Genomic DNA, 12,842 nt, shown 5'->3' on the forward strand with positions numbered 1-12,842 from the left:
GTAACCCTCACCATAGTACTCATCAGTCTGAATGTAAATATCTGTTTCATAATCTGAATCCACTACATGGCACATGGCTTCTTGGAAGGGCAGCAGGTCCCTTTCATCTTTCATCATGCAATCCACAGAGCAATATCTAGCACACAGGAAGTATTAAATTTCTAGTGAAACAAACAAAGGTTTTTCAGAAAATGCTGACACATAATAACACGTTTCAATGGGGGGGGGGGAATAGCATGAAATAACAAAGGATGGCATTTTTGACATTCGTATTCAAGTATGTTCATATTCAAGGACTAAATGTATATACAGAGAAAATAGTAAACTCGTAACTATTCTAAGTAGTGTTTACAGTCCATTTAAATTTTTTATTACCTGATTTAGGAATATTTTATTTTATACCAACTATGATCTGAAATACAAGTTAAAACAAAGTTTAACTATATGCTTCATATAAATTTCACCCTGGAAAATATAGGTTACCAAATACAAAAATAAATGTTTATTTAAATTTTAAAATAAAACCAACCAAAAAAAAAAGTCTCCTAAGATATTAAATGTCAATAAAACAATCATAACCACAACAATGCCTTTTCATGAATAATAATAGAGTAGAGTGGACAAGATTTAGAGCCAACCAAGTGATGAAGAATGGTGACTCACTCATTTTCTATTTATATTGTGTAAAACTCTAAAGATAAACCTAGTTTACACTATAATTCCCATAAAACTTTTTCTTCCAGTCATTTGTATTTCCTTAAATAGCTGTAACTCAGCTTCTTGTATTTAGGAGACAAAGAAAATAATCAATGATTGCCATTACTGAAATTTAAAGTTACGTATCAGATCTTCATAGGAGCTTTTATGAAGAAATGGGGAGAGGGAGAAAAATGAAACAGCCACCAAAAACATTATGATATAGTGTCAAGACATGAGACAACAACTCAAAAACTTCAGCAATTACTTCAAACATGTCAGCAGCTAAAGGATTAGTTAAAATTAAAATATTAGCTTATTGGTTATCAGGCAATAAGCAGTATTATAATTTGTTGTTTGGTATAAATTCTTTATTAAATTATTTATTCATTTAAAAGATGACTGGTAAATCTTATAGTTCAGGAGCAAGAACTGCTTCTGGTTTTCTTATTATACATATGTAACAAATCCTATCATAACATCATACATATTATTTTCTTACCTTTAGAGATGTCATGTCACTGAAGGCGATAAATGGGCTGCTGTTTAAAAACTACCTAAATTCTGGGACTAACTTTTCAAAAATCTTGACAGCTACCATCAACTTCAGAAAGGAAGTTCACTCGCCTGACCAGGCGGTGGCGCTGTGGATAGCGCGTCGGACTGGAATGCAGAGGACCTAGGTTCGAGACCCCAAGGTCCCCAGCTTGAGCGCAGGCTCATCTGGTTTGAGCAAAAGCTCACCAGCTTGGACCCAAGGTCGCTGGCTTGAGCAAGGGCTAACTCGGTCTGCTGAAGGCCCACGGTCAAGGCACATATGAGAAAGCAATCAATGAACAACTAAGGTGTCGCAACGAAAAACTGATGATTGATGCTTCTCATCTCTCTCCATTCCTGTCTTTCTGTCCCTGTCTATCCCTCTCTCTGACTCTCTCTGTCCCTGTAAAAAAAAAAAAAAAGAAAGGAAGTTCACTCTTCTCCCATATTCCTGAAACCTGTCAACTGACATGATGAGAAGAGGTAGTGGCAGTATTTCTTCCTGAGACGCCTACCATGCCTATTAAAGTTCACAGGTGAAAATGCCTATAAATTGAAGGGTGTTTATACTCTACATCTGTGTATGTGTCTCTAAGAATATGTACTTATATATACATACATGTACACACACATATGCACATTTTTAAACTTTAATCAGGGTACAGTTAAGAGAGACTTGGTAAGTTGCACTTAAATACAAACTGAATTGTTAACTCATATACAAACTGAATTGTTACCTCGTACCTATGAGCCATAATTGCCCAGTTATAGGACATAGCTAACCTTCTGGCTTACAGTAACAACTTTCATCTTTTGGAATAAGATATATTTTGTAAAATGCATTCTAGAAATAAAATACAGGGGGTTACAAAACTATGCATGCTGAGGCCAAATCCAGACAGCCCACTGACTGTTTTGTAAATAAAGTTCTACCAAATGAAACAAAGCAACACAGATTTATTAATTATCTATGGCTATTTTTGATAATATAACAGAGTTGCACAGTTGTAATAGAGACTATAATATGATATACTAAGCCAAAAATATGTACTATCTAGCCACTTACAGAAAGTTTGCCAACCCCTATCATAGTACAAACAGCAGTAACTGAAAGCTGTTAAGTACTTAGTTCAGTGCTATACTGTATACTTTATATGCATGATGTCAGGAACCATCTGAGGTAGATATTGTATACCGTATTTCCCCATGCATAAGATGCTCCCATGTATAAGGTGCGCCTTAATTTGGGGGCCTGAAATTTGAAAAACAAATGTATTACATAAATTTATTGAACTCAAGTTTTATTCATCATAAAATTCATACAACTCATCACTGGTAAACTCCCATCCATTAGCTTGTCCTCATCTGTGTCTGATAACGAATCACTGTCTTCATATATTGCCTCATCCTCAGTTACATCTATGGCATTTGAAATGTCACAACCACTGTATAAGACACACCTGGTTTTAGACCCAAAATTTTTTGGAAAAGGGTGTGCCTTATACATGGGGAAATACGGTAAGTAGAAACTAAAGCAAAACAAAACCACACTATCAACAATGTAACTATTGCCTGGAACTGTTAAATATGCAGGTGCCTAAGCCCATCTATAGAAATTTTGTTCAGCTGGTTTTGGATTTTTTTCTAATAAACCAGGTAATTCAGGTTTATAATCAAATATAAACAGCTAAAACAACTTATATAATACCACTTATTTCCACATGTGATTGAGCAGAAACTTGAACCCAAGTGTGCTTGGTTCCAAAAATCTAAGTTCTTTCAGACTTCTCTTGGTTATTATGTTTTAATATATCTGCTTTTAAGAGTTAACAAAAATTTTTTTAATTTAGTTACAACATACAAAATCTAAGTTATTATAATGGTTGAAAATAGATGCAGAGATGTCAAGATGATCCAGTATAAATTCATTAAGTTTAACTAAAATTTGCACTTGTGAGATACTGAGGATCTAAAACATACTACAGATAGATACTGAGCTTGATGATGTCAAGTTTAGAACCTTGGCTTTCATTTTATTATTTTTATATATTTATTTCTCATAAGTGGGTAAGAAATAGTGAAGCCCTGAGCTCAATTTACATGAATAACTTAAAAATAAATCAAGCTTGTTTGTGACTATAAGATGCAGCTTAATTATTTATCGATGTACAAATTATTTTAACTCCAAAAGACATGGCTCTTAGATGCTGTATGTACAAGGTAACCAGTTAAAAAGGTAAAAAGCTTTGTAATGCATATTCTCATTTTAGTTATCCCCCTTCCTTTGCAGCTATAAGTAAAACAATGCTAAACTACAGCCATTTTTTCACTATTCAATTTACTAAATTTACAGAATTTACATTTTTAAAGTCTGAGGCACAGTATCTACTCCTTATGAAGACAAGTATTCTATAGAATTACATTACTTCAAAACCATTAGCTCTTAATATAAAATCAAAGAAGATAATAATAAAAAGAACAAGCTTCCAGCCACACTTTCATGAGTTTTAAATTTTTTCCTGAACAAGATTCCAAACACATTTTCTTAATTCTTATCAACTGTTCATATTACAATTGATTTTTTTAAGTAGATGCCATGGAGTCCAAGCTAGCCTTTCTAACAAATACTATAAAACCACTGGTAAATTAAAACATCAGAACATCTCCATAACTAACACACAAACAATCACAAAGACAAGAATAAACAAATGGTATATAACAGACTTCTATGAAGAGCAAACTCTAAAATATATCAAAATAATTATATTTGTTGAATTTTAAAATTTATTCTTGTATATAAGAAAAATATTAGACACAAAGGTATGATTTAGGTAACCCTTGGTAATATAAACAAATGACAGCCCTGAATTCCTACAGCCAAATTGAAACATCAAGATTTGATTTCAAAACATGAGAACTTTTCATATCAATACTTTAGGTAGGAAACTGGTAGAATTAAAACACAAAAATGTACTTTTTAATAACTAAGAGAAAGCAATCTGATTTTTTTGGTCCCGTCTACTTTAGTTTTATAAACAAGTTTGTTACATGAAATGAATAGCAAAAGAAACGTAGAAGTATTTAAAATTATATTCCAAAGGAAATACTCTTTGATTAACTTGCAATTAAAAATAAAGCTGAGTGTCCACTTCGAACGTAAGATGAAGTCCCTCACGTGAAATTCCATGATATAAAATAATGTGTTACTTAGTCTTATGCTGATCTTATAAGCTAACACATTGCTTTAATGCATACCTAATACATTTATCTCACAAATGGCATTGAGATTTAGTTACTAGTATATAATGTAGTACATATATGACAATTATATATAATAAAAGAATAAAAAAATTAAAGTACACTGTCAAATATTTAATGTTTTAGTTTACTACTGAAGTTAAAAAAAAATCCACATAAAACTTTCAGACATTCAAAATAAAGATGTTAGAGCTTAGTATATTTTTAAATAAGAGAATCTCTAACCCACCTTAAACTATCAAATATAAAAGGCACTCAAATGTTTTTGAAATTAGGTACTTCAGGCTACCAGCCTTGATAGTGGTTCTTTACTTGGTTTCCTCCCAGTTAAAGCCAAGTTACAAATACTAACCTCCTTTGTATTAGAATAGTCTCGACTCACAATCTAGTAAGAATGGTCACAAATAGTAATGTAATATAATTACGACCATTTAATCAGAATTCTTTGGGTTTAGTATCTTCACAACAGCACGCTTTTGATTCAAAAACAATCTTCTAACGATAATGATTATCCTCAAAAATGATATTCTATAAAATGCAATAGCTTCATAGTTTGACGTTTTGAATACTAATCCTTCAACCAAAATTTTATTTTTGAATTTCAATTTAGTGCTAAAAAACATCTATTGTTTAGCAACCAAACCTCAAACCACTTTATCCAGTAACATAATACAACTGTTTCTTAAATTTGAAAACATAATTTGAATATAGAAAAATATTTACATTCACAGAAAACATTTCATCAAAAAGTGTCACTGTCTATACCTCAAAAAATGTTAAAAATAATTTACCAGATCTTCTTGATTATTACTTTGGTAGATAGAAATTTCAGCAACTACAAACATTTCTTCCATCTGTGCCTCTACCCTCAGCATCAAACTATCTAACAAACCTGCACAATAAACAGGTAACAGAAAACCTAGAGACATTTGTTTCTACTACTGTTGTCCTCCTAACACTGAGACAATGTCTGTATTTACAAAGCAGTGCATTGTCAATTGATTTTTTAATAACCCTCATTATAAGCAGGTATATTTTCAAACCATGAATTATCAAAGTGGTTTTACAGTTAAATTTATTTAAAAAGTCATTTTTATCATTTTTCATTTAAAACTCACTTAACAGGAAACCAATCTGCTTCTATTATAGCAATTCTTAGAAACATTTTATGTAAGTATATAAATAATTTATATTCCTAATTTAGCAGTTACCATGACCTTATAACTTAAAAGAAAACATTTAAATACTTCATGCATATTTTCAATCCTTGCATTTGAATTAAATTTGATACAAAGATCAAAACACCATTAATAACATCAAAGAAGTCATCTCTACTTACTGCTAAGGTCAAATACCTACCTTGTTTCTCATTGTAGATTATATTCTTACACAGTAGGTCATTATGGCAAAGCACAACAGGTGAGCCAAGGTTAGAAAGAATTTCCTTCATCCAAGTCATCTCTTCCTGAAGAATTTGAGAGCTTGGAATATCACTTAGGAACCTTTTAGTTTTAAAAGAAGAGTAGTATCTTATTTAGATTAACATTTTTTCAAATTGGATTAATTAGATTAATACCTAATTTAAGAAGTTCTTTACACTCAATTGTAGACTCCTGAATTAAAACAAGCCAATTATTACAAAAGCTGGAATAAAAAATAAGTAAATAAACCTTTACCACTTAAATATGAATAAAAATACCAGCAAATTAAAAATGCAGGGCATAGAAGTAAAACGTATCCTTACAAGACTGTGAGGGAAAGTAATACATAGTTAATAGCTAACACTAAGTAGTATTCTAAATTTTTTACAGTTAATTCCATTTATAGATGGGAATACCCAAGATATAAAGAGTTAATAAAAAGAGGTTTAAGTATGCTACTTAAAGTTACAAAGACAGTCCATTAAAGAACTAGGACATCTGCCTGACCTGGCAGTGGCGCAGTAAATAGAGCGTCGGACTGGGATGCAGAGGACCCAGGTTCGAGACCCTGAGGTCGCCAGCTTGAGTGCAGTCTCATCTGGTTTGAGCAAAGCTCACCAGATTGGACCCAAGGTTGCTGGCTCGAGCAAGGGGTTACTCGGTCTGCTGAAGGCCCACAGTCAAGGCACATATGAGAAAGCAATCAATGAACAACTAAGGTATCGCAACGAAAAACTGATGATTGATGCTTCTCATCTCTCTCCGTTCCTGTCTGTCTGTCCCTATCTATCCCTCTCTCTGACTCTTCCTCTGTCTCTGCTTTAAAAAAAAAGAACTAAGACATCTATTTCAAGTTTGGAAAGGTAAATGCAGTATAAATCAGCTAAATTCACATTTCAAAGTCAACAGATAACCACTATTGATAAACTGACTATTATTACATAATAATCATATAACTATTATATTATCATATAACAATCATATCTCTTATGATAGAGTTCTCATATTATCTATCATAGAAATTGCCCCAGAGTAGCCAGACTGGGAAAGGTAGGAGGCAGTGTGGAAAGCTGGCCTAGAAATCACAGCTCTTTACCCACACTCTTCTGTCCTATTTACTATGCTATGTTTGTATTAATTTAGTAAAAATGAAACAAAAATATGGTACTAACACAAATTCCTCAATAGCACCATTAGGCTTATGAAATTGATGTTAGTTTACTCTTTTCTCTTCTTCCCTTTACATTTTAAGACAAGTTCTCTTCATTCTTTCTCTAGTCTCTCAAATTACCCCTTCCTTTAACATTTTACAATGTAATTAGGGTTCTGTACACTGGATTTACTTTAAGAAATTTGTCTATCCAGGTGGCTTGGCTGCTACCATTATTTTTCCCACTACTGCATTCTTATCTACACATAGTTTCCAAAAGTAATCCTTAAAAGGTGTATTTTTTAAACGGTGTAATTATTTAAGAATCTATTTTAAAAGTCCAGAGTTAAATGTAAATATAGGATTCAAATGATTATAAACATGATTAATTACAATTATGTACAAACAAACAGGTAATTGTTTTTAATGTTCTAGTTATTTATTCATTGGGACAGGATGCTCTCACCCTCTCACTGGGCAGCTTTTCCAAAGCATCACTAACATCAAGAATTTACAGCAAGGCAATGTAAAACATCATTTCAAATGTAAAAGTAATTTTACCTTTTATTAAGATCTTCATCTGCAAATCCTGTGGGAATGAGAGAGAAATATTTCCCCATCTTGAGCCACAAATTAGATTTGGGAATCCAGCCATTGTGTGCATGGATAGCATGAATCTTAGCAAGCTGACGTGCAATTAGCCTATTTAAAAACAAAACAGCAGGAAAAGAAAATGTTACGCATCATACAATTCATATCTAGCCACAAGTAAACTAATACAACTAGTGTGCATTTTTTATAACATATTTTTTCTTTTATCTTTTTTTTTTTTTTTAGTGAGTGAGAAGGAGAGACAGACAGGGAGGCAGATTGAGAAGCATCAACTCTGTAGTTGTAGCACTTCAGTTGTTCACTAATTACTGGTCACTGGACCAGCTGAGCCAGTGACCCCTTACTCAAGCCAGCAACCTTTGGGCTTAAGTCACTGACCATGGGGTCAATTCTATGATCCCACACTCAAGCCCGCAACTCCGCTTTCAACCTGGTGAGCCAAACCTGGGACCTCAGCATCCCCGGTTTGATGGTCTAGCCACTGTGCCACCACTGGTCAGTCAACATATTTTCACTTTTACCATAAATGTGTAACATTCAAAATAATTTGCCAAGTCAGCTCTCACAAGGAGAGACAAACACATTCACACAGTATCCGAAGGAAGAAGTAAAACATGGCAATTAAAAAGTCCAAAAAGAGTTGAGTGTCTGAAATAGGTGGCCTGTTTTCATCACACATTGTTTGGGACTAGCAGAACAATATGCAATTACAAATTATTTCAAAGCATATATTAGACATTAATCAGAGATTCACTTATATTATACTGAGTCATTTTCATTTTGAGCCTTTTGAGGTTAAAAGGCAAAAAGAGGCTAAAGCAAAAAGGTAACCAGAAACATAAATGGGTTCTATGAATTAATTTCTATGCTAAAGACAAATTCTCTGAATCAATCTTCCTGATTCAATCTCAACCTAACTTGAAGTTCTGTATACTTGTGCCCATGCTATGTTGGTCTCAGCAGAACCTAGTACACCACTTGCTGAAAGAAGAATAAGCATACCAAACAGAAACAAGTTACCAAACAGCCTATAGACTAGTTGGTACAAAAATGACTTATCAGTAATCCACAAATTGAAGAACTTAAAACTAGCAAATTTTCAAGACTCTAACAATCTAATGTAATGCTCCTCAAATGAGTTTCAGGACCTAAAACACAGCATCATGTATGAAGAATACCTCCTGAGGTCAAATGAGTCAGATCTACTCAATCACAATCTCTAGTAATGGACCCCAGCACCCTACATTTTAAACTAGATCTCCTGGTGATTCCAAACCACTGTAAAATTTGAAGGGCACTCATATAATGCTCTGCAGTTTGGCTACATCCTGAAATCAAACTTTGGAACTTCAAAGAAAAAATACAGAGCCTTGGGTACTACCCCTGAGAAATATGAAATTGTAATTTAATTGGTCTGGGCATCAAAACATTTAAAATCTTCCCAGATAACTTTAATATGCAAAAAACATTTGAAAACCACTCAAACTAAGGCACACAGAATCTAACATTGTAGTAATCCCTCACCAACCTGTGACTACATACATTATTTTATACTATAGTGAGTATTCTTACCTACCTAGTTTCTAGTAACAAAAGAATCCTGGTTGTCCTTTGGAGAAACTTCCATCCCCTGCATTTTTATAGTTCATGTGACTCATAGTTTATCTAAATCCTGACTCCCTACTTATCTGCAACAAGTAACTTTAGGAGTGAAGATATGACACACCTGCCCAGAGCCAATTCACCCCACAGGACACAATAACTAATTCAGGGCATATTACCCAAAGGAGGCCAGAACTTTTGTTGAAGCTTTGGCTTTGGTTGAAGCCATTAAAAAAAGAGGACTCTCCACCCTCACAACCTGAGGTAGCAATACTGATTAGATAAGCTTGCTGATCATTGTAATTGCCACTCTTTAGAAAGTCTACCATACCATAAAATAAAGCTCATACAGAATTCTTTGAAAAATGTGATATTCCTAATTACACTGTTCTGGAGACCATGGATCCATCCATGTGGGAACACATTCTCAGTTATATGAACCAATTAAATTTCCTCTTCTTTAAGTCAGTTTGAGTTCTCAACTTATCATCCTTAATCAAGAGTCCTAATGCAAGCCCTGAACAGACAGGTCAGTTGGTTAGAGCAGTGGTCCCCAACCTTTTTTGGGCCACAGACCGGTTTAACGTCAGAAAATATTTTCACAGACCAGCCTTTAGGGTGGGACGGATAAATGTATCACGTGACCCGAGACAAGCGTCAAGAGTGAGTCTTAGACGAATGTAACAGAGGGAATCTGGTCATTTTTTTAAAATAAAACATTGTTCAGACTTAAATATAAATATAAACGGAAATAATGTAAGTTATTTATTCTTTCTCTGCAGACCGGTACCAAATGGCCCACGGACCAGTACCAGTCCGTGGCCCGGGGGTTGGGGACCACTGGGTTAGAGCATTATCCTGATATGCCAAGGTTGCAGGTTGAATCCCGGTTCAGGGCACATAACAAGAATAAACTAATGAATGCATAAATAAGTGAAACAACAAATCAAAGTTTCTATTTCTCTCTAAAATCTATCTATAACTAAAAAGTTTTTTAAACAGTCTTTTTTTTTTTAATAGGGAGACAGAGAGGAGACAGAGAGGGACAAACAGAAGGGAAGGGAGAGAGATGATAAGCATCAACTCGTAGTTGTGGCACTTTAGTTGACTGCTTTCTCAGATATGCCTTGACCAGAGGGTTCCAACAGAGCCAGTGATCACTTGCTCAAGCCAGCAACCCTGCACTCAAGCTGGTGAGCCCGTGCTCAAGCCAGCAACCTTGAGGTTTCTCAAACCTGGGTCCTTAGAGTCACAGATTGATACTCTATCCACTGCGCTATCACCTGGTTAGGCACTAAAGAGTCTTAATGCATTACCAAAATATAAAATCTGTAACCTTTTTTAAGAATCAGTGCTTTGGTTCATACCTCTCAAATTAGCAAACAATTCTTTACATAAATTAAGTAATTGCTGCTTGACTAACAAGAATGCAGTAAAAAAAAAAAAAAAAAACTTGACCAGGCAATGGAAGAGTGAATAGAGGCATTGGATTGGGACACTGAGGATTCAGGTTCGAAACCCCGAGGATAACGCTTAAGCATGGGCTCACCAGCTTGAACATGGAGTCACTGGCTTCAGTGTGGGATCATAGACATGACTCCATGGACGCTGGCTTGAAGCCCAATGTCATTGGCTTGAGCAAGGGGTCACTCGCTCTGCTGTAGCCCCCCAATCAAGGCACATATAAGAAAGCTATCAATGAACTACTAAGGTGCCACAACGAAGAACTGATGCTTCTTATCTCTCTCCTCCTGTCTACCTGTCCCTATCTGTCCCTCTCTTTCTGTCACACACACACACACACACAAATACAGTAAAAAAGAAATCTATTTTTATGTCAATCTTTCATATATGCATAGACCAAAATCAATGTATGACTGATTACTTTGGGGGGGGGGATATTTCTCCAAAGTTAGAAGCTAGGAGGCAGTCAGACTCCCACATGTGCCCAACTGGGACCCACCCGGCATGCCCACCAGGGGGCGATGCTCTGCCCATCTAGGGCGTTACTCGATTTCAGCCAGAGCCATTCTAGCACCTGAGGCAGAGGCTATGGAGCCATCCTCAGCGCCCAGGCCAACTTTGTTCCAATGGGGCCTTGGCTGCGGGATAAGAAGAGAGAGAGAGGAAGGAGAAGAGGAAGGGTGGAGAAGCAGATAGGCGCTTCTCCTGTGTGCCATGTGCCCTGACCAGAAACCAAATCCGGGACTTCCACACGCCAGGCCAATGCCCTGAGCCAACCAGCCAGAGCGATTACTTTCATTTTAATTTTTCCAGTGATTTGAAAAAGAAGGAAAGAGAGAGAGAGAAGCATCACATTGCTATTTGTTTCATTTGGTTGTTTCATTTAGTTGTGTACTCATTGATTGCTTCTTTTAGGTAACCAGGGGTCAATGCTTTAGTCACTTAACCACCCAGCCAGGGCTGGATGTATACTTTAAGCAGCAAGCAGAAAATTTCAGGAAAAAGCCAGGTGATGATAAAGCCAAAACAAAGAAGAGGGCAGGCCGTGGCTAATGGCTCAGTGGATAGAGCATGGGCCCAACATATGGGCGTCCCGGTTTTTATTTCTGGTCAGGGCACACAGGAGAAGTGACCATCTGCTTTTCTCCCTCTACCTCTACCCCTTCTCTCCCCCTCCCGTTTAGAGCAGCCCTTGGCGCTGAGAATAGCTCAGCTGGTCCGAGCGCATCAACCTCAGGTGCAAAATATAGCTCAGAACTGGGATTGCTGGGTGCATCCAGGTCGGGGCACATGAGGGAGTCTACCTCACTATCTCCTCTCCCCTCACCCAGAAAATAAAAATAAAATAAAACAAATTTGAAAAAAAGAACAGGGCAAATACATATATACACACAGACACTTTTATATACATATATATACATGTGTGTCAGACATATAGATATTTTAAGCCAGTAAGAACAGATTTAAGACTTTAAGGATAGAATTCAAACAAGCCTGAAGAAACATACAATCCGTGTTACATAAAACCCATAAAGCAATCTATGTCAACAGAACATTATGTTCTAGAATTGTTTAATGAACAAATGAGACTGGTGATTCAGGAAAAGAGTCACATATTGCAACAGGTATTTAACAGCAACAAATTTTATTTACTGTGTTTTAAAAAATAAATGATGATGTCAGTTTTTATAAGTTTTACCCCAGAATTTGTATGAAGCCCTGATTTGCAAATATAAAATAGAAGTCTCAGAAGCTGTCTGATTATAAGCTGGTTAGCTGGGAGTGACTGGAATGACAATTCTATGCTAAATACTTCAAAACTGAAAACTATATTTATGATCACAATTTCAAGGGGCTCTTATAGATTAATGGAAACTGTTAAATATGAATAGCTACAAGAAAAGAAAGTACGTACAAATTTTAAGTGCCTTGACTTTTCTGGCAGAAAGGTGTACAACTGAGGCTGAGCCAGGGTTTGAACTGATTATGTGATACAAAAGACAAGCCTTTCCACTTCAGACACCCCACCCCATAACACTGCACAGAATTAGTAGGGATTTTATTCTGATTTTGCCATTATAGTTTCAATCTGAACTTAAGCA

The 12,842-nt window shown here is 35.5% G+C and overlaps 1 protein-coding gene across 1 annotated transcript in view; it reads right to left on the reverse strand.

The window, feature by feature from the left end:
• The window catches only part of ETNK1 (ethanolamine kinase 1), a 56,996-nt gene that overhangs the window by 18,218 nt on the left and 25,936 nt on the right, over nucleotides 1-12,842 (reverse strand). The window contains exons 3-4 of the mRNA XM_066354508.1: nucleotides 7,624-7,764; nucleotides 5,851-5,993 (exon numbers count right to left, since the gene is read on the reverse strand). Coding sequence (XP_066210605.1) covers nucleotides 5,851-5,993; nucleotides 7,624-7,764 — 284 coding nt within the window. The remainder of the gene's footprint in view (nucleotides 1-5,850; nucleotides 5,994-7,623; nucleotides 7,765-12,842) is intronic.

This window comes from Saccopteryx leptura, chromosome 1 (genome assembly GCF_036850995.1).
Source record: "Saccopteryx leptura isolate mSacLep1 chromosome 1, mSacLep1_pri_phased_curated, whole genome shotgun sequence".
In the NCBI taxonomy this organism is placed as follows: domain Eukaryota; kingdom Metazoa; phylum Chordata; class Mammalia; order Chiroptera; family Emballonuridae; genus Saccopteryx; species Saccopteryx leptura.